At 41.8% G+C, this 22973-nt stretch overlaps 1 protein-coding gene across 3 annotated transcripts in view; it reads right to left on the bottom strand.

Annotated features, from left to right (window-relative positions):
* Positions 1-22973, bottom strand: part of RB1 (RB transcriptional corepressor 1) — a 165401-nt gene that overhangs the window by 90912 nt on the left and 51516 nt on the right. For all 3 annotated transcript variants that reach the window (XM_065416876.1, XM_065416893.1, XM_065416885.1), the window contains 9 exons: positions 20288-20365; positions 16548-16657; positions 15445-15522; positions 9684-9771; positions 1644-1760; positions 832-888; positions 713-744; positions 553-629; positions 133-335 (listed from right to left, as the gene is read on the bottom strand). In XM_065416876.1, the coding sequence (XP_065272948.1) occupies positions 133-335; positions 553-629; positions 713-744; positions 832-888; positions 1644-1760; positions 9684-9771; positions 15445-15522; positions 16548-16657; positions 20288-20365 (840 nt within the window). The remainder of the gene's footprint in view (positions 1-132; positions 336-552; positions 630-712; positions 745-831; positions 889-1643; positions 1761-9683; positions 9772-15444; positions 15523-16547; positions 16658-20287; positions 20366-22973) is intronic.

Raw genomic sequence — 22973 nt, 5'->3', positions numbered from 1 at the left:
TATTTTATTACTAATAACTCTTAATAATACAATTTTATATATAATCTAATGGAGTTGGGTATAATTTCTTTTCTCCATATAGGCACACTAAGTGGACAAACACATTTTTACTTATTTTAAAATATTACTTACTGATTGCCATGCAAGGGATTCCATAATTCGATGTTCACAGCGTTCTAGATGTTTTATCATCTCTCTTGTCAAGCTTGGTTCTGCTTTAATAAAGCTTTCAATCACCTTGTAGAAGTCAAAGGCTTTTAAATCAAGTACATTGAGAATCCATGGAAAAGACAAATCCGTTTCAGTACTGGTGCCATCACTTTGTGAAGCATTCCCTGAAGTAAAAAAGACCAGAACTAGTTATTCAATATTAAAGTGATATGAGCTCTTGTCAATTTTTCCCTCTGTATTTACTAATTTACTGCTGCTTGTCAGTTTCAGATACTTAAATTTAATGTGCATATGTAATTACTAATTTAATTAATTTTATGTAGCTATTACTACTAATAAACAACAGCAATGGTATCTTGCACTTCTATAGCTTCAACTTACTGCCATATGTAGCCATGACAACCTCAACAGCACAGGCCAGAAGAGATGTGTGGAAGATATTATTGTTCAGAAGTTTGCTGAAAAAGAAAAAAAATGCAGGCCTTAATACTAGTCTTAGCACACCAATAATGGTTTTCTATTATGAGTTAGGAACATATACCTAAAATTGTGAACTGACAGGCGCTCTTCCTCCTGAAATAGATGAACAAACACAAGGTTAAGAAATACTGCTCAAAAAGGAGCAAAGTATTAAGAGTAATGCATCCTCATTAAACTTACCGACTTTAACATGGATTCCATTAGTCTGTAGTATAGCCTTACACCAAGTTTATATCTCTAAAAATGAAGAAAGTCAAGAACATTACACAAAGTTATTGCAAGTCATAATATAAAATTGTCACTGAAATCTGACACAACAAAGCCAAAATACACTTCCATCCTTTGGAAAGAACGTGCATGCTGGGACCACTTAAAGAAAATCTGATTTGTCCCAGCGAAGTTGGCCAGTGGTGCTAGGGTGGTCTCCAAGGATTACTGGGGATCGTGACTGACTGAAGTTGTAAGAAGATGTTTAAGTCAAAGTGCAGAGGTCAATTTTCAGTTGCCAAGATGAGACAGCAGAGCTGACAGCTGGAAGATATCGAGCTAAGTTGGGTGAATTTGCTATGCAAGTCACTGTAGGGAAATACAAGTGGCCTGATGACTGGATGGGAAATAGGCCACCAGGTCCATTTAAAGGTTCAGTAATCCTATTCATGAGGGCAGATTAATGGGTAACTATATAAGTACAGTTTCAACTATGTTAAAATACTTCGTGGTAATTTTCCTATGCTTCATTAAAATAACGTTATTTTAAAATATTTTTAAGTGTATGCATTTTTTCTTTCTAGACCTTCCTATGTATGCTGAATTGTTTGTCAAATAGCATCTTAGAGCCTTGCCAGAGTTACATGCCCAGTTTCCCAGGTTGAGAAAATATTACTTTATCACTCCCAATCTCCACAGTAAAACACTGGTAAGTACATTTTGTCTCACATTAGCTAATGTTGATAGCATTCAAATGAATAATATGAAATCAAAATATTAGTTGCCTGTGAGCCAATTTCAGCACATCCCTGTCCAACTGCTTCAGCAAATTTCTCTTTGAAGATGTTCCCAAGATTTTCTACTCTTGCCAGGATACTTTCATTAGGGTTCACTGTACAGTTCTGAAACATATTAGCAAAATGATATTTTGTTTAACTAGGTATATCAAAACATGTTTTTACAAGTTAACCAAGAATATTTTTCCACTTCAGCTTTGTAGCACACCATTATATTAATTAGGTCATCAGTATGGTTACGGAAGAAGTTACTCACCTTGCCCAGTAACGGTGGTTCTTCAAGATGTGTATCCCTATATGTGCTCCAGTGTAGGTGTGCTTGTGTCCCTGTGCTGCTGATTGGAGAACTTTGGTAGCAGTGTCTGTTAGGCCTGCACATGTGCTCTCTCTCCTCATGCCCTGCCACAAGGCTAGCCAGTGGGTGTGGGCTAACCCCCCTCAGTTCCTTCTCTACCACAGAGTCATTGAGAGAAACTCTGAAGTAGAGGGGAGGAGGGTGGGTTGTGGAGCACCTATAGGGACACAGATTTCGAAGAACCATTGTTACTGCAGAAGGTAACTACTACTTCTTTGAGTAGTGTCCCTATGCGTGCTCCACTGTAGGCGACTCCCAAGCAGTATACATTCCACATCCTCCCTCTGGAGGGCTGGGACTTCAGAGTCGGGTCAGTTACAGATGACAGCATTGTGGAGCCGAAGATGGCATCCCCAGCAATCGCATAATGTTCTGCGAAAGTGTGGACTGACACCCATGTCGCTGCTCTACAGATCTCTGAGATAGGGACATTCTTGAAGAAGGCGATGGATGAGGATATTGACCTTGTGGAATGTGTACAGATAGTATCTGGAGGGGTCATACTGCGAATTTTGTCTGATACCATTTCGAGACCCACATGGAAAGTCTTTTGGCTGATATTGCCAAACCCTTGGATCATTCTGCAATGGAGGGGAAAAGTCTGGGGGACTTCCTGAAGGCCTTCGTCCTGTCCATGTAGAAGACTAGGGCTCTTCAGAGATCTAGGGTATGTAATATAGCCTCTCTGTTGTCTCGGTGAGGCTTGGGATAGAAGTTTGGAAGGTGAATCAATTGGTTCATGTGAAACGGGGAGGTTACCTTGGGAACGAATTTTGGATGTTGTCTGAGGATAACTTTGTCCCAAAGAATACTGAATATGGGGAATGTACAATCAGAGCCACTATTTCCCCTAGTCTACTGGCCGAAGTAATCATTATCAAGAAGGCCAGTTTCATCAAGAGGTAAGTAAGCGAACAGTTTGTCTGGGTTCAAAGGGAGGCCTAGTCAGTCCTTTCAGTACCAGGTTTAAGTCCCATGTGGGAGTAGGAGGCCGAGCTTGTGGGAAGAGGTTTACAATACCCTAGAGGAAACTTTTGCTGGTCAGGTGTGACAGCACTGAGTACCCCTCCACTGGATGATGGAAGGCTGTTATTGCCACTTGGTGGACTCTAAAAGGGTTTATGGACAGCCACGATCTTTTCAGTGCCAGGGCATAGTCGAGAATGTGTGGAAGTATAAGGCTGAGGCCTTTTTCTGCAGCCATATTGTAAGGTCTGAGGCCTTTTTCTGCAGCCATATTAGGAGACAGCAGCCATGAGCCCAGAAGCAGAAAGTCACATCCTCACAGGGCTCCTTAAAGAGGAGGGCTCGTGGGGGGGGGGGCTGTGCACCCTCCAGGGGAGTTCAGGGGGTGGGAGGGAACCTAGTCTGGGGAGCAGCCCCTGGGCACGGCTGGCCCCTGGGGTCTATAAAGGCTCGTTGGGATTTGCCCCTCAATGAACCGATGTTACGGGGGGGGGCGCAAAGTGGAAGTTTCTCCTAGGGCGCAAAATACCCTTGCACCGGCCCTGCATCCTCACATTCCATCTAAATTACATTAAAACAATGTAATACCAGGCTGTTAAGAAGGCGATCCTATCCTAATAATACCCATCATCACCACATAAAGAAACAGATCTTAAGATAATTAAAGAAAACTTTGTTTGATGGCATTCTGTCTGGCAAGAAATCACTTAACAGTTGTGATTGTGAAATCCCTACTTATTATTGTTTTGTCTTTATGGTCCCCACTTCTCTATTGTTCATCTAGATGGTCTCTGTCTGGTTCTTGGATTGTTTCTGTCTGTTACATAACTAATTTTGCTAGGTGTAAATCAAGGAAGGGGGTGGGGTATGATTGGTTAAAGAATTGTTTTACAATGTATTAGGATTGGTTAAAAAATTGTTTATTAATATTTCAGTAAAATTATTGGTTAAGGTACAGCTAAGCAAGGCTCAAGTTTCACTATAAACTGCGTTCCAAAAGGAAGTTCTTTGGAACCAACTCCAGGACACAGCCCCAAGATCAGAGCTGCCAGACGTCAACACCTTGCCAATCATAACCGTGCAAAAGGTGGAATCCCCAGATGACCTGATCCTGACTGGCCATTAGGAAAAGTTCATCTGACTGATTGGGAGTGGTGAGCATTGTATGCTTAGTGTGTGCATTCTGTTTTGGTGATTGTTAATAAATAGAGGTTAAGTAAGATATTACTGGTCAGGCTCTTTCACTGGTGAAAGCCTGTAAACCTGCAAAGGATCAAGCCCTGAGTCCACAGGGAAAGGGTGTTTGCACTGATTCCACAGAGGAGTAGAGCCTGGAGCCCACGGAGGGGTAAAGTTAGGTGCCTTTCGCCTGGAGCCCTAGGAACTGGGAAAGATTAGGGGTGCCTAAATCAACCGGGTTACGCCTTGAGCCCTAGGAACTAGGTAGAGGTGGAAGCCTGGAACCCTAGGAACTAGGTAGAGGTGGGATGTCCAAGAGTGTACTGGCAACAAATTTAGGGTAAAGTTGGGTGCCTTAGAGTGTGTGTAACAAAAAATTTTGTGTGGGTAACAGAAGAGTCATGGAGATTTGTTGGGCATACACCAAATCCAAAATCTGGACCATTTTTGCAGGTAAGTACGTCATATCGAGAATTTTCTGTTGTGTAATAATACTTCTTGCATCACCGTTGAACAGGAGCTCTCTAGCGATTGGAACCAAGAAGGAGCCATGCCTTGAGGTGAAGAATTGCCAGGTTGGGATGTGTGCTATGTCCTCTGTTCTGTGAGAGGAGATGTGGAGGAGAGAGATTGGTGGGCACGTTGTGAGCTGTGACAGATAGGGATGCTACGTCTGTCTTGGCCACGTTGGGGCAATCAGAATGACATGTACTCCATCTCTTTTTATCTTCAGTAAGGACCTTTGATATTAGTGGAAAAGGAAGGAAGGCGTAAAGGAGGTACCTGTCCCAGGGGAGGAGGAGAGCATCACCTAAGGAGTGATGTCATATCCCCACTCTGGAGCAGTAACATGGACATTTCTTGTTCAGGTAAGTGACAAACAAGTCTGTGGTCAGTGTCCCCCACCACCTGAATAAATCATGAAGTACTGCTGGGTCTAGCTCTCACTCGTAGTCATGAGGGAATTTGCGACAGACTCTCTGCCATCAAGTTCTGTGTACCTGCGAGGTAGGCCACTGACGGTGTGGAAGATATACCAGTTCCATAGTCTCATCGCTTCCCCACAGAGGAAGGGAGACCGGGCTCCCCCGTGTCGGTTTATGTAGAACATACAGACAACGTTGTCTGTTAGAACTTTCATGTGTGACCCTTTGATCAGTGGGAAGAAATGGGCACAGGCATTCCTGACAGGGGAGTAACCTGTACTGGTCGTGATCTTGTCCCAGGATGAATCTGAGAAATCATCTGTGAGTTGGTAAGATTGAGATGTGAAAATACACGCCCTGGAGGTCGCGGGCCGAAAACCAGTCTCCCTGTTCCAACGCCAGAATGATCATTGCTAAAGTGACCATCTTGAATTTCTGAGCTTTGACAAACTTTTTGAGAGCTCTGAGGTCTAATATGGGTCTCCAGCCCCCCTATTTCTTGGGTATTAGGAAATACCGAGAGTAGAACCCTTTGCCTCATAGATGCTGAGGTACTGGTTCTACGGCTCTTAACTGGAAACTCTCATGAGAAGGATCCCTGAAGAGGGACATGGAAGGGTGTTGTGGAGGGCGTAAGGGGTAAAATGGATAGAGTACTGAGGCGAACAATCTCTAGGACCCATTGATCCAATGTTATGCGCCCCAGGTACTGCACAACGCTGCCAGATGGTGGCAAAATAGGTGGATTAGCAATGGTTGGATGTAGCAGTTGTAGGGTGTGGTCTATTGGCACCTCAACCAACGTGACAAAATTGATGTTTGGATGTGGAAGGCTAGGACAAGAAAGATTGCTGGCCGGATGTTTACATCTAGAGAATTTAGTTTTTTTCCTCTGTGGCTCTTAGTATCGTTGAGCTGTGTATTGGGAAGTGCATGGCTTATGCTGGGACTGTGGACTAAATTTTCTCTTTTGTCCCAACGTGTAGATGCCCAGCAAAGGGAGAGTGCTTGAGAATCCATCAGAGGGTGAAGTGAGGCATTAGTTTTCTCCACAAAGAGCTTAGTGCCCTCAAAGGGAAGATCTTCCACGGTTACCTGCACCTCCTTTGGGAAACCCAAGAGGCACATTTCATCACCACCACCATGGAAATGGATCTGGCTGCAGTACTGGCTGCATCAAGGGCAGATTGTAGCGATGTCTTTGCTACTAGTTTCCCTTCTTGGATGATGGCCTTAAATTGTTTGTGATGCGACTTGGGCAGCTGCTCAATAAAATTGTTCAGTTTCAAGTAATTCCCATACTCGTATTTCACCATAAGCACTTGGTAACTGGCAATTCAAAACTGATCCATGGCCGAGGAGTATGCCTTCCTTCCAAATAGGTCCAGACGCTTCCAGTCCCTATCATAGAGCACGGACTTCATGTGGTGTTGATGGCCACGAGAATTGACAGCATCCACCATAATGGAGTTAGGTGGAGGGCTGAAGAAGAGGAACTCTGTTTCACTCCCCAGGACATAGTACTTTTTGTCTGCTCACTTGCAAGTCAGTGCGACCGATGCTGGGGTCTGCCATATGGTTCTTGCGAGATCGAGAAGGGCTTCATTGATAGGGAGGGCCACTTTTGAGGCGGAAGATGACTGCAGCATGTCCAGGAACTTATGGTGCATGTTCTTGACTTCCTCCAGAGGTATCTGGAGAAAGTCAGCCAGCCACTCTCCTTGTGAAGTCCTGGAACAGGCAAAAATCATCCACCAGGGATGGTTAGGGAGGCATGACAGCCTTGTCTGGGGAGGAGGAGGAGGATATGGTTTTTGGGGTCACCTCCTCCTCGACATCACCCTCACACTCCTCCAAGACTTCTTCTGGGAGCTACAAAGCCCTGGATGCTGTGGTTGAGGAAGTGTGTCTTGGGGGCTCATGGGTGGGACTAGAAGCCCGAGAGTCCTGGAGATGGTAGGCAGCCCAGGGGCCCCAGTATGGCCGCTGGGGTGGCATGGAGCCTGCGGTGGTGCCCATAGATGGCCATACAAGAATGGCAGCGGTGGGGCCATCTAAGGTTATGTCTGGGGCCCTGCTGGTATCGGGCACTGTTGGGGGTTTGGGTGGAATACTGAGATATTTCCTCCTCCAGTTCACCATCTGAGTCTGCACTGGAGAGTGGGGGGACGTGGCAAGGCAGAAGGGAAGACTCCTGTGCTAGGCAGGGACTCAGTGCAGAGGTCCCAGTGCCCAGGAGAGGAGACTCTTGTCCGCACTGGCCATTCAGGTACCAGATGAGGCATCTGTATTGATGGGACATCATGTACCAGTGTGCCATGGAATGTTTGCTCCTCCTCTTCTTCTTACGTGCCGTTGACTTGGTGTCTGTGCCCAATGGGTCTGTGGGTGCGTCAACAGTACCTGCCGCTGTAGTCTTCCTTGGGCTGTGGGTACCGGGCTTGGTCTGTCTCAGTGCCGATGCTACTCAGGATATTGAGCATGCCGGGGATTGTTTGTGGCTAGCTCACAGCTCTCTGTGGGGACTTCCTGTGCTCTTTTTCAACTTATGGAGGGGTCGGCGGCTGATTTCTTCACCCAATGGCCCTTGGATGTTGAGGTCTGTGGGGAAGACTTACATCTGCATGGAGAGTCTTGACGCAGGTCCGGAGATTGTCTGAGAGCTGCGTCCATAAATATGATTTTCTGCCCTAGCTCTCTGTCCTTGCGAGACTGAGGTCTAAGCTGCTGACAGAGTGCGCACTTTTGAGGAATGTATCCTTTCCTGAGGCAACAAATGTACTGTGAGTGCACGTTTGCAACAAGGATAGCCTAGTTGCAGGAAAGGCACTTCTTGAATCCCAGAGTATCAGGCATACCCCGTTGTGGGGGATGGGCCCCCAATGGAAAGCGCAGGAAGAAAAAACTATTCGGGGCGGGACAGGATGTCAAAAATAAAAGACGCTAGACTAACTATTACTAAAAACTAGGCTCTAGGCTACAAAGAAAGCACGAGGTAATAGTCGCTAACAGAATGCTAATAGCTCCATCTCTAGCCAGGGGTGGTTGAGAAGGAACTGAGTGGGGTTAGCCCACACATGCTGACTAGCCTCATGGCAAGGCACAAGGAGAGAGAGCGCATGTGCCGGCATAACGGACACTGCTACTGAAGTTCTCTGATCAGCAGTGCAGGGATGCAAGCACGCCTACAGTGGAGAACCCATAGGGTCACTACACAAAGAAGTAGTTCTGAGTCTTTAAGAGAGATTAGGAGGTGGTCATATTTTTATGCTCAGCAATATCCACTATCTACAGCCTGATTCAGCAAAAAGCATCTGTGATAGGGCATCTGCCCCACATTGGTGGGACAATTGACTGCAGTGACCGCTGGGGAACTGGCTGTACTAGGAGCTAAACTCCCCCGGAACGGGTGGTGGGGAACATGGATAGTAACACAGCCGGAGAGCCGAGCCATGAAGAGGATGCTGCGGTTCCTGATGCTGTGAAAGAGGTTGCAGGCGGATTGCTGAGAAGGAGTGACGGTGTGCAGACCACCGACAGGGGCATCAGCCTCTTCCCAATTCCCAGAACAATAAGGAGGAGGTGCCAGTCTGGAGGTGAGTGTGCTCTGTGACAGCCTCTTAGCACATACTTAATTCTAAACATTGGAACTACTCACACAAAGTCAATGGGACTACTTAAGTGCTTTAAGATAGGTACATGCTTAACAGCTTGTCCACAAGGGGAATTCAAGGCAAAATTAGTGCGAAGTAGCTAGGGTATGAATTTAAAGCACAAAAGCCATTCTGCAGTAAATCATGTGGACACTTATTCCACAATAAGCGTGCCTTTGTGTGCTTTAGCTTAATCTACTTTCTAACCTAAATTGCACAAAGGCCCTCTTACTGCAGAATAAGTGTGTCCACACGGGGAGTTAGTGAACAGTAGGTATTCACCATTAGCTATTCCTGGCTTCCCCTTCCCTCCCATGTACACAAACCCTAAATATCTTTCTGAATCAGGACCTAACTGTCTCCTGTTCATAATACAGCCTCTAGCAATACATTTGGTTTTTTCCCCCTAAATAAATTAATCTTAGTAGAGTTGAAGGACCATAAGATTTCCAGCAAAATATCAACAATTTGTTAAGTGCTTGTAAAATTCACATACAGACAAGTGCTCTTTCAAAGAGCAGTGCTAATGCATGTTTAAACTGTCATGAGTCCTTAAGATGTGTACTAAAGATCTTATATTCATAACTTATGGTAGGTACAAGTGCTGTTGCATTCCTGTGTCCTTGTTGGTTTTACAATGCACTGAACATCAGGATATTTGAAACATAAATCTTGAACTGATCCTCCATCAAAAACTACAAAGATCAGAGTTGACATTCTTGATATTTCTAAGGTAAAAATTAAGCAGAAAAGAAATTTCTTTCACACCTTTATAAACCATAAAGAAGAAAAAGAGGGCACAATCCCCGCTATTTTTAAGAAGTCCTTTCTAGTTCTCCTTTAGTAAAGAACACATGCTATTTACTTGGTTGATAATCCGAAGGATATAATTTTATAGGTACTTCCTCATAAATGCTTACTCTAGTTAAAAAAAACCCTAGTCACTTACATTAAAATATGAGATGAGATTATCTGATGGTTTATCACTTGCTGAATTTAAAATCATCATTAACTGCTGGATAGTATTCATTGCAGCCCTGAAAAAAATGTAATAAGATATATGTTAAATACTTATTTTGTATACCTTCAATATCAGGCAAGAATTTTCTAATTTTTCCCTGATACAGTTTCCTGAAAGGCAAACAGCAAATCTATAAACAGATTAACAAATCAATACATAACTAACTCAGTAATAAAACGAACTGGTGGGGAAATTAAATACAGGAACTCCTCACTTAAAGTCGTCCCGGTTAACGTTGTTTCGATGTTAAGTTGCTGATCAATTAGGGAACATGCTTGTTTAAAGTTGTGAAATGCTCCCTTCTAATGTCGTTTGGCAGCCGCCTGTTTTGTCCACTGCTTGCAGGAAGAGCAGCCCCTTGCAGCTAGCTGATGGGTGGTTGAAACCAGGGTGGATCAGCAGCCCCCCTATCAGCTCCCCACTCCCCTAAGTTCCCTGTGCAGCAGCTGTCCCTCCCCCCACTGCCATGTGCTGCTCCTGCCCTCTGCCTTGGAGCTGCTCCCAGAGACTCCTGCTTGCTGTACGGGGAGAAGGGGGAAAAGAGGGGCTAATGTCAGGGTGTCTCCCCCTCCCCCCTGCTCCTGCATCCCGCTTACCCCATCTTCCATAGAGCAGGGGGGACACACGACCAACGGAGAGAGCTTCCAGGCAGTAGCTGCGGGTCTCAGGTCTCAGCAAGCTGATTTAATTAACAAGGCAGTGTACTTAAGCCTGGGGTCAGCTACTTAAAGGGGAAATACACATTTTTTCTCTCACACACAGGGTGTGTCTGTCTGTCTGCCCTCCCTCCTTTCCTGCTGCCTTGTAGAATGTTGTGAGAGTTAACCCTTGAGGGCTCAGTCAATTGCTAGTTCATTTAGCAATAAGGCATTCCCTGGGAAATATCCCACCCTCTGACTCCTCCACCTCAACCAAGCTTCACAATCATCATCACTGTGTACCAGTATTAAATTGTTTGTTTAAAACTTTGTGTGTGTGTGTGTGTGTGTGTGTGTGTGTGTGTGTGTGTGTGTGTGTGTGTGTGTGTGTGTGTGTGTGTGTATATATATATATATATATATATATATATAACAAAAATATATAGTCTTTTGTCTGGTGAAAAAAATTTCCCTGGAACCTAACCCCCTCATTTACATTAATTCTTATGGGGAAATTGGATTCGCTTAACATCATTTCGCTTAAAGTCGCATTTTTCAGGAACATAACTACATCGTACTACTTTGACTTAAGTTATGAATATTCATCATCATCGCCTGAACCCCATCACATCAACATCAACAAAGTAAAGTAACAACAGAACGGTAACAACCTAAACGTTAATATCTGGCAAACAAGATGTGCAAATAGCACCAAATTATAATGAAAACGGAGGTTCTGTAAATTAAAACATTTTTCTCTTTACTCTTATCTACAAAAGATAGCTGTAGCATTGTCTCTAGAGCCAGGAACTAAAATTAATTCTGCACTGTACTGTCGGGCTTGCAGTGTTATAAGAAATTACAGAATTTTGATGCAGATATTTTGGAGGAGAACATTTGTTTCTATATCATAACCACCATCACTCCCCTAGGTCTGCCAATAGCCAGTAAAGTGCATTAAATACATATTTTTTCATTCTACAGACTCAAAATCAGAAAGTGGCCACATTAAACCTGAAACCACTCCCCCTTCCTGTTTTATTGAAAAGGCCGTATGCGTCTGGAATTCCCACTCCCACCTTCCCTCGCTCTAGCTAGACCAGATGCATTTTAAGATAATTCACAAGTTAGGATTTGTAGTATTACATAAAATGGGTCATGAAGAGGAGCTGATTAAATTAAATGAAGATATTAAATATTGGGATGCACAACTCTACTGATATTTAAGTTTGTTTTCTTATTAGGCAAAGTGAGCAGAATCCCTTATCACTATTTTGATTAAAAAGTTTAAAATACTATCTGAGTTATTTACAAGTTCACACATTTTCCTCCTTTTCAGAGACTTTAAATAATAAAAAATTCTCCAGAAACTGTCTTATTAGAACTGTTTTTACAGACACACAAAAGGTGAAAGCAAAAACCACCACCACCTATTTAGGTTCTTACACTCATGCCTACAGGTTTCTTGCCAAAAATGGATTTCAGACCCACATAATGCTGTCCATTGGTTCAAGTCCAATGCCTTAACTTAGAAAGCTGTAAAAAAAAAAAAAAAAAAGCTACCCCATGTAACTATGAGGCCTTTTGTCTTTAAAGATTGATAATGTTTAAAAGGCAGTGAAAATACATAGGGTCCCTGCTCCTTCCAGAAAAATGATGAAATTAAAAGCACCTCAAGAGGCTAGTTCTTGTTACACTAAATTAAAACATTTTTCCGTTCGGGAAGCCCAGCCCTAATGTGGGAATAAGGACTCCCCTCAGATAGCATGTAGTTGCAGGGATGGTGATGGAACTGCTACTTGTTTTAATGGTTAAAAATTATCCTGTCAGACCAAGGCAGGTGCTTGTTTGTGTGCGTTAATGCCTGACCATCTCACATTTCCAGATTTTTGGGGTGTTACATACATCCTCCTGCCTGATGACATATGCACATACATATAGATCTGGGGCACATACCCAACATGAATTAAATCTAAGAGTACTGACATGCAAACCTTCTACATCGTGCCATATTTCAGGAAAATGTCTTTATGTAGCTTGTATTTTCTATTTATGGTTTTACAGGTGATGTATTTAAAAGTTTTGGGTTTTTTTAAATAGAACGAACGTATGATTGATTTAGCAATTTATCCTCAAGCTCTACTAAGCAGCTTGACAAGTGTCAATAGTTTATATTTCCACATCACTATATTCCTGAGAAACTATTAGATTCTGAAGTGAATGTATTGTAACGTTTGTTTTCTCCCCAATTTTTAAATGTAAATATATTAAACATACAGCATCAAATTGTTGCCAGTACTAACAATCACTGTGGTAGGTGTTATGGCACTGGATAAAAAAAAGATTATGCTGTAAAAAGCACGTTAGAGATCTAAGATAAGCATGCTCGCTCAGAATGGTATAAATAGTCATCTCGGTATGTGCAACCTTCTGATGAATGATAGACTAGTGTAGTCAAATTATAATCCAATAATGTATAGATAATTTGTACAGCTGTTATGCCATATATGCGCTCAAGTAAGGTTAGTAACCAGAACTGAAGCTTGTTCATGACTTAAAATATGCTAAATAAAACTAGCCATATAAAATACCTATTAATAAAGTGGAATATTTGCTTAATAATTTACCCCTATTTATCAAAGCCTTTTTAAACCTGCCAGACAGTCTAAGGTTCTTTAATTGAAAGTCTGTAGTCTCATTGTTTATAAAACAGGAACAGAAAGAGGATTGGGTATGCCCAGCCATTACATTTATATAGGTACCAGAGTGGCTAAGAAGTTAGAGCACTAGTCCTAGGCTACAGTTCCCATCTCTGGTGTTTTTTTTTCATTATTGTTTGTTGAGTGACATAAGTAAATTTGAACAAGAATAGCTTTGTTTGTATATATGTTTTAACCAACTAAAAATTACATGAAGAGGAAGCAAATGTAACAACTCCACAAATGTCAGTCTAACAATTTATTATCTTACTCCTCCACTCTTGATCAGCCCCTTCATGTATATTGGATAAAACACCGAGGGTTTACAACTTATGACAGTGAATTTAGCTAGCTTGCTTAAAGTGAAGTTCTTCATACCCCTTCTCCCTAGTCACAAACTGTCCCCTCATATCTCATGCTTAAGTTCTTCTGGCTCTTACACAGGCTGAAGCCTCAACTGCTTTTGTCAAGACAGATTTGGTAAATGGCCACATCTGGACAGCTTTCAACACTTGCTGAGAAAGCGAGCTTTGGGGGTCCTGGCATGCTGTAAGACTTTATGGCATTTTTCCCTTATGCTTCCCACTTTCAGTCAGAGATCTCTCTTTATGCACCCTATTAAAAATCCTTTTCAATTCCCACTGGTTAGAGTTGTCCCAAATCAATCTCTGATTAGTATATCTCTGGGGTTAAAGAAAATTTTCTGATTAGCTGAGAAAATAGGGATGGGGGGGTTTATTCACAGACAGAATGGACTTATATGAGTGCCTGATTACTTGGATCATGGCACTCCAGGGTGAACTGCTTTTTCTTCTGCCACTTTAAAAATGTTGATATGAGTTTCTCTAACAGACTTTGGGGGGGGGGGGGTTAAAGCAGGGATGGGAAGAAACAGTACAGGAGCTGTTATATGAAAGCACTAGAATGAGACCAGACAACTCAGTGTTATTATTCCCTTAACTAGTATTTAAACCCAGATATCCCCTAGGTAAAGCTATTTTTCAAAACACTACCCAAGAGGTCCGATCCAAAAGCCATTAAAGTTAATGGAAAGACTCCCCCTGACTTTAATGGGCTTTGGCTCAGACACAAACTGTCAAATAGGGAGAATCTATGGTAAGTTTAAAAATAAACACCAAGTTTTCATAATAAACCTTATGAGCCATCAATTAGTTGCATACAATCACCTCTTGGTCATAAGTGATCAAAAGTTTACTGCCATCTGCTGGCAGTTTGGTAGTCTATGCAAAATGAGTTGCTGGTCCCAGTCCAGTTCCTAGTGGGCAGGTATCCAGGTCTGTATAACTGTCAGCTGGCACCTGTTTGGTAGTTTGAGAAGAGAGGCAAAGGACTGAATAGGCATAAAGTCTCAACTTCCCCTTTTGCTCCTAGAATGGCTCTTGGCAGGTCAGAGTAGAGGCACACCAGCAAAGCTTTGTGCAAGCTTGGACTGCTACTGCTGCCTATCTTGTATTTGTTTCTGTGGATAAAAAGATTCTAGGCTTCACGGATGTGAATCTTAACCTTTCACAAGCCATGTACTTTGTTTTAAAATGCTGTTGTAATTTGAAAAGTGATGACACAAACGGCATCATGAAGTGTGTCTGTCAACAGCTTCCTTACGAAATATGCGGAGTTTATAAATTAAGAGACAGTCTAACTCACAAAACTGCAAACTAGACCTGGGAACTGAAAGTCAAGCTGAGTTCTTTCTGGTTAGAAAATCGTAACAAGTAATAAAGATTCTTCAATTCGCTTTTAGTTGCATTTTATTCCAGATGTGCAAATCTAGAGCTTCCAGCTTCTCTCCCACAACTATATAGGTTCTGCAACAGTAAAGAGTAGCAAGAATTTATTTCTTGTCAGTGCAGTATCTTTACTAGCATGTGAAAATGAAAGTAGTAAATAAGTGTATGATACTTTAAATTCTCTCCCCACAGAATACTAAAAAGTCATAAATCTTTACACAGCAAGCATGGAAGAAAATGTTTTATTAAAATGCACTTCAGTGATGCAGAGAATGAGCAGCACATTTAAGGAAGTTCATTTTCACACTTTCAGGCACACGGATCTATTTTACACATATAACTCATGCTCCCTTTATATTTAGGGTATCAAACCTGCAATGTATTCAGAGCTGCCCAAGTGCTCTCAACTCCCACGGATCTCAAGGGAAATGGGAGTTGAAGGCACTCAGCACTTCTCAGGAGGCTGTCAACACCTTACAGGAATGGGTCCTTGTTTTAAAGTGATCTTAAAATCAGGACTGCTACATTCTTCAGTTCAACAATTTTTAGAAAATTCCAATTCAAGTAAAAACAAATGGATACAACTTTTTTAAATGCTTCATACCGAACTGGAGTCTGTGGAAGTATAAGATTAAGCTCTTCATCTGGGTTGTTTTTCCTTGGTGTTCGTTCCAACTGCGAGCTATAGAAGGGGAAAAAGCAAAACGTTATGGAGTACTGATCTTTAAATATAGCAAGTCTCAAAGAGGTTTTCTAAAATAATTTTTTTAAGCTGCTGGAAAAAAAAAAAATCTGTGCACCAGATTTTCAGGAGAGCTCAGTATCCAGCAGCTCCCATTTTTCATTGTCTGTAAATTACTGATTTAAGCTAAATAGATAAAAAACGGGTTTAAACTGTCTATGTGCAGCTGTATTAAGGGTTTTCCCTGGCTTAACTATGTCAGTTTAGTCCGGTATGTGTTACCTGACTAACAAGCCTAAACCAGGGCATTCTTCAGGCATACCCACTGCTTTAGAGGATGCATATTGCAAGCTCTCACACCTTCATTGAAGGAACAAAAGTGCTGAACTTTTAAAGACGTCCTTTCTCCAAAACATTAACCACTGAAGTTCAACAGGAGTTAACTAACAAGTCTGAGATAATGTAACTAAAGGTTTTGTCTACACAGCCCTGCAGTTCAGCTTAGGGAGGGTGTAAATAACAGTGCACACCAAAGTGCTGCACTATAACTCCTGGGTGTGGGCACTGTGAGCATGAACTAAAACTCATGCCTGCAGAGTCCACATGGAGGAGTTACAGTGCAGCACTTTGGTTGCACTCACTCCTGTAGGCCAAACTGTGGGGCAATGTAGACAAGCCCTGAGAACCCATTCCTCTCTCAATTGCTCAACTTGCACTCATGACTCCAGGGACTTGTGTAGAATGGGAAAATAAGCAATGTTAAAATATGTTAGTGAATATGTTAATATGTTTTTACATATCAGTTAGCACCTAGTTTAGACCGGCCAGGACAGTGATTAAAAATGTGTTACCTGACTAACAAGCCTAAAAAACAAACAAACAAACAAACAAACAAACAAACAGACTTTCAGGCTAGACAGGACCTGAATTTCCAGTGTAAAAAGTGACCAGACAGAACAGTAAAACCTTTTAGGCTATCTTTATATATCATATAGAAGTAAAAAGAATTAAGAAGAGAGTGTTACCATTCTATGTGATTACGCTGTAAAGTTTCATCATTATCCAGAAATAATCGTGCATCTATATCTTTATTTTTCAGGTAAAGCTCTTCATATTGTCTCGAGAGATCCTCAACCTGAAAAATGTGAAAGTTTTATTCTTACAGGATCAATTCTGAGAATGTATTGAATATTGTATTCATGAACTAGGGAGAGGAAGGTTTCATTCTGTATTTTAATATAGATATTTAATTTATTTTGACACAAATCTCTCAATTCCCAAAGTAATTTCACTATACATATAATTAGGGCTCTGTGTCTGTCACGGAGGTCGCAGAAGTCACGGATTCCGTGACTTGTGCAGCGGCCAGTGTGGCTGATGCTAGGGCCGCCCAAGCAGCTGGCTTGGGGGCCAGCTGCTCAGGTGGCCCCAGGGACCGCAACACCGGCCATTGCTTGGGCAGCCGCCCCTGGGGCAGCCAGAGCAGCCGCTGCTCCCAGCACCGGTCCCCAGGGCAGCTGGGCTTTGGCAGCTGATGCCATTGGCCCTGCCCCTGGCCCCTGCAGCAGCCTATTACGAGATGGAAAAATTGAAGTTTGGAGCCCACATTTCCTCAGAAATTTCTCCTGGAGCCCTGAAAATAGCTGAAATTTCATTGAAATGGGCCAAGTCTTTTAGAGAGTAGGAATGGTGTGCCTACAAATAAGTGGCATTTTTTAAAATACACTGACTCCTGGGAAGACCTTTCTATATATCTGGAGCTCTGTGCTGTGAGAGCAGGGTCTGGCTGGATAGGGAAAGAAGCAATCACCGATTCAATTCAAATCTCCCAAGCTCTTAGGTTTGGAGCTCCAGAATGCACTGGTGCCTCAGAGGCCAGGAAGTTTGAAATCCATGACCCAAGAGCAGGTTTTCTGGCAGCTATTAGATCTCTCCACTGTGTGACCTTGTCTTATTTCTTTTAAAAAATCCCTAGGCAATTATATGCAGTATGTTTATGAAGCTTCAAGACTGCACAGTTTTTTTGTTTTTCTATTTTTTTTTTAAAACTGAGCATCAACATAGGAGTTGGGGGAGAGGGGGTTAAAGTTACTGGCCAGATATTGGCCCCTACTCCAGTTTTTGCACTGCTCCTGTATGGCTATAAACACATCTTAGGCAGCTATCAGAGGATGCTCACAGGTGGCATAGAGTCAGCTCAACTGGCTCTATGCCACCTACCCCCATAATACGCTTCAGCATGCTGGAGGCAGGATGTGTGCCCAGATTCCTGCTGTGCTCTACCAATCCCCAGATAGCATAGAAGACAGACCACTCTAAGGCTAAGGCTCCATAGTGTAGACGTCAATGACAACATAGCCTCCTAGTGTAGACACAGCTTACATCAGTAGTTTTTCTGTTGCTGTAGGGACACCATCTCCCTGAGTGACACAGCTATGTCCATAGAAGCATTCTTCCATCAACATAGTGGCTTGTATGCTGGGGGTTTTATCAGCATAACTATGTCAGTCACAGGTGTGTTTTTTGCACACCCCTGACCAACGTAGCTATGGCAATATAATTTGAGTGGAGACCAAACCTAAGCTGCACGTGAGGCTGAGATATGCCCAGCCAGTCCCAAGATTGGGATGCTTAGCGCCACTTTTAATTCTCCACTCTCAGCTGCTCCAGGCAAATCTCAGCTGTAACACATCATTTATCCCCATGATTATATAATTATATGTTTTACTCTAGTCAGATTATCTTCAGAGTTCCATTATAACCCCCTCTTTTCATACAGTATGTTCATAACTTGTTCAACATGTGTCTTTTGGCAGGAAAGCATTTACTACCCCACAATTTTCTGAAAATTAAGGTTTTTTAAAATAGATTTCTTTTCCATTTCAGAAAATCAGCCTTACATCATAAACCAGTCAGCGGCTGCTACTGCTGCCGCCTTGTTCACCTAGCACAAATTTTTACCAAAAACAGCAGCTGTAAGTGTGAATTCACCTCCAACGCCCATATTTACCACAAGTATGAATGTCACATGCACACCTATAGGGGGATTTAAACATTAACATTAAGCAGCCCAGGCAGTTTTGCTTACTTCTGAAAAAGGAATTTTAGTCTAAATATATTTATATCCAATGCTAACGGCTATTTATGGAAATGACACACGCTACTAGCAGGAGCACCGCCAGCTTTCCTGCCGCCCTAGGCGGCGGAAGGTCCTGCCCTGAAATGCCACCCCCAACAGAGGCAGCAGAAGGTCCCGCCGCCGAAATACTGCTGCGGTCGCCGCCCCCCAAATTGTAGCGCCCTAGGCGACCGCCTAGATCGCCTAATGGGTTGCGCCGGCCCTGGCTACTAGGTCCTATAGCACTGATCACAACTAAGGCTGAAAATTCTGAGAGAAATATTTGTTGCTAGTTTTGTACAGGCCTTCATTTGACCATTGCCTATTGCACTGTGTATAGTCCTTTATTTTGGGGTATCTCTGGAGTTCCTCACTCTGGAAGAGTGAGAATCCAGTGATGATGGTATTTTTAAAGAAGGTAGAATTTGTAATCTTGCAGTAATTTGAAGTACCATCTCATATGATTCTCATTCACAGAGTTTGGGAGATAATGTTTTTCAGGTGGTTTTGATGTTAAAATTCTGTGTGAGAGGTTTATGTAGAACTAGCAATAGGTAAACAACGGATTTGTTTTGTAGGTAGGTTGCATTAATCTGTCAGCTAGGAACTATGTAGTGTGCTAACTTTGCCTGAGTGTGACTGGAAGTTCAGCCAGAGCTGGAAGGCGTGAGTCTCCTATGCTTGAGGATATTTATATATCCAAGAGCAGATTAAACAGTTTTTGTTTTTCTTGTAAGTTTACTGTTGGTAAAGACTATCAAAGTAGTAGTGGGCTTGGAACTCAAGACAGAAGAGGTCTGTAGTGGGTCCTATGTTTTTGCTTTGTTCATTCCTGTTAAGAGCCTGAATAAAATATAGCTCTCCAGGAAGTGTGGAGATTCTGGTTTACACAACAGCTTCAATAAAACATTTTCCAGTTACCAGCTTTGCCACGAATACAGACTGAATCACAGTAGGTTTAATTGTGTAAAGGCCATTTTTAATCCAATTTGAAAAAAAACAAATTAATACATCTTATGCTTCATAAATGCTTACTGCTTAAGGCCTCAGTCCGGCAATGGTAATACATGTAGATAGACTGCTGCACCCACACTGAGCTCCAATGAAGTGAAGAGGGCTCTCTGCGAGGTACAGCAGTCCACAGTTTAGTCAATTGCAAGAGTACAGCCTAAATCTTGAGGATATTTATATATCCAAGAGCAGATTAACCAGGTTGAATTAAATTTAAAATTGAGAAGGTGTAGTATTAATTTTAAGAGAGATTTGCTTGATTTTGCAGCCTTTATATTGCTGTAGCATTAAATAACCTATTAAAATCAGAGGAATGAAGCACGGTTTAAAATTGTACTTCATTTTGAGAAGAGTAACAAGTTCATCCCCAGGAAGCGCATTCTTAAAGTTTAAATAAAATTTAAAAAAAACAACTGTATATCCTATATTAAGAAGACACTTAAACAAAAGGCCTGTTGTGAATCTTGGAAATCCTATTAAGTCACTTTTTCTTGTGAAACACACCTTAATCCATTATAGGCTTCTTCCAGTGACAACTTTAGAACTGCAGTACAGTGAAAGGACACTTACGTGATCTTAAACATTTTAGAATGAACCACAGTATATTTAACAAATATTTTTAATTACTCTAATTACCTCCGGAAGTCCATTTGAAGTTACAATACCAACAGAATTCAAGAACGGAATAAAGCTTGTGAAATATACATTTTTGACCTGGAAAAAGTAAAATGGCATAACATTACCAATGTATAGAGGTACTAAACATACATTATTTTTACAAACAAGACAGCAAAACAAATTGACTGTGTTAAGCTTATTATAAGCCAGGGGTAGGCAACCTGCGGCATGCGAGCTGATTTTCAGTGGCACTCACACTGCCCGGGTCCTGGCCACCAGTCCGGGGGGCTCTGCATTTTAATTTAATTTTAAATGAAGCTTCTTAAACAACATTTTAAAAACCTTTTTTACTTTACATACAACAATAGTTTAGCTATATATTATAGACTTATAGAAAGAGACCTTCTAAAAACGTTAAAATGTATTACTGGCAAGCAAAACCTTAAATTAGAGTGAATAAATGAAGACTCGGCACACCACTTCTGAAAGGTTGCCGACCCCTGTTATAAGCTATTCTTAAATTACCTCAGATAGTACTTAATTTCAAACATTCAGTCAGAAATAAAGAACTATCCACACAGCTGAAGATTTAAGTTAATTACTAAACTGTGTGTGAACATCTACATCCACTGCTAAAAAACGGAAGGGTCAAACGGGGGGGGGGGGGGGGGAAGGTACTCTTTCGAGCTCCAGTTTCTTCAGTTTCTGTTCACAGTAGACTGCAGATATTCATCATATCCCTCTCTTACATGCTAATATGCGGATTAAAAGAGCAGTTACCTTAGTGTCTGTGGTTCTTTAAGATGTCTTCACATGTGCATCCTATTCATAGTGTGAGAGTGCCCCAGCAGTATAGCTTGGTGTTTCCATTATCAGCATCCTGTAAGAGTCATGCTCACACTTCTCAAGTCCTTGCACTCCCTCTCCCGAGGGCATAAAGTGAGCAATGACCCCAATTGCCACCCAGTTTCTTCACTGCTCAGAATCCAAGACTCCAAGCTCCAGGGAAGGGAGGGGGACGACTTGGGATCCACACATGCAGACATCTTGAAGAATCAGTTACTATTAGATAAAGTGATGTTCCTCCTTTGTACTGCACATGTGGATCCCAATGTTGATGATCAGCTAGAAGTAACCTCAAATGGAGTTGGGAGCTAAGAGTTATTTGGGGAAGAGGGAGGAAAAGATTACAAAACCACCCTTCCAAAATGGGCACCTGTACTAGAAGCATTCACAAATAATGTTTTGTAAGCATTTGAGCTAAAGTTCAGGTAACTGCTCTGCAAGTCTCCAGTATTGGTACCTGACTTAGACATGAAACTGAGGTCTCTTCTGCTCTGGTAGAATGAGTTCAAATGTTTGAAAGGGGACTTAATATATGCACTTCAAATACAATCAGATACCCATTTTGAGATGAAGCAGCCATTCCCTGGGATTTATTACCATAAGCAATAAAAAAATCTTTAAGTTTTACAGGAAGATTTAGTTCTATCCGGAGAGTAGAACAATGAATCTTTTCACAGCCAAGGTATGTAATTTAGCTTCAGCTGGAGACTAACGAGGTCTTGGAAAGAAAATTGGTAAAAGAAGAAATTGATATGACAGTCCAACAATATTTTTGGAATAAAAGATGGATGACATCTCACAGTTACCCTGTCCATATGAAAAACTGTGTAAGGAAGGTTAACCATTAATTCTTGTAATTCATTTATCCTACGTGCTAAGGTAACTGCCACTAATAATGCCACCTTCATTGATTAAAAGTGAATTGGACAGATTGATAAAGAATTTAAAAGGGAGTTCCATTAGAGAAGGGAAAGCACTAGATTTAAATCCCATGTTGGAGCAATCTTTTTTTATAGAAGGGGAAAAAAAAAAAAAACAGGCCTCTCAGAAATCTGCTCACTGATGAGAGAAAACCAAAACCTTCTATAAGCAGATGAAAAGTTGATAGCACTGCCAAATCTACCTTAATTGAAGAACCAAACTGGAATGTTTTAAATATAATAAATAACCTAAGATTTTTGGACTAGAACACTGAGAAGTAATGTGACCCTTTAATAATACCCATAAGGAGATTGCAAGAATTACATATACTTCAAAATGAAAGCAGACTATTTCCTGCTCTGAAGTAAGCTATTCTGCACTTCTGAAGAATATTCTCTACCTAATGAAGACATCCAGAAACCACCCAAGCCATGAGATGTAGCAATGCTGGATTTGGGTGAAAAACTAAGCCATGGTTCTGCAATATCATGTTGTACTGAAACAGAAGCATGATAAATTGACGATCGGTCAAAATCAGGAGTTACAAAAACCAGAACTGGCAAGGACAAGTGGGAGCTATCAGTATAACCTCAAGCTTCCTTGCCTTATCTTCCTTAACACCCCTGGAGTCAGAGAAAACGGAGGAAAGGCATACATTAAATGGAGTGACCAACAAATCATGAAAGCTTCCACTATAGATCCCAGACTCTTTCCTGCTTGAGATCAAAACAGATGCTTTGAAGCAACAGGTATATCTGGAGAAACCCTCCCACCTTTAGAAGATTTGGCCAATAATGAATAATTTAACTCCACTCACGAGACAGTCACTTTTCTGCTTAGTGAGTCTGCTAAGCCACTGTTCTCCCCTGCAAGGTGGAGAGCTATCAAATTGATACGATTCTGGATACACCATTCTTGCAGATCTGAAACTTCTTGA

Source organism: Emys orbicularis, chromosome 1, assembly GCF_028017835.1.
Source record: "Emys orbicularis isolate rEmyOrb1 chromosome 1, rEmyOrb1.hap1, whole genome shotgun sequence".
Lineage (NCBI taxonomy): Eukaryota > Metazoa > Chordata > Testudines > Emydidae > Emys > Emys orbicularis.
This window is presented reverse-complemented; position numbering and strand designations above follow the sequence as displayed.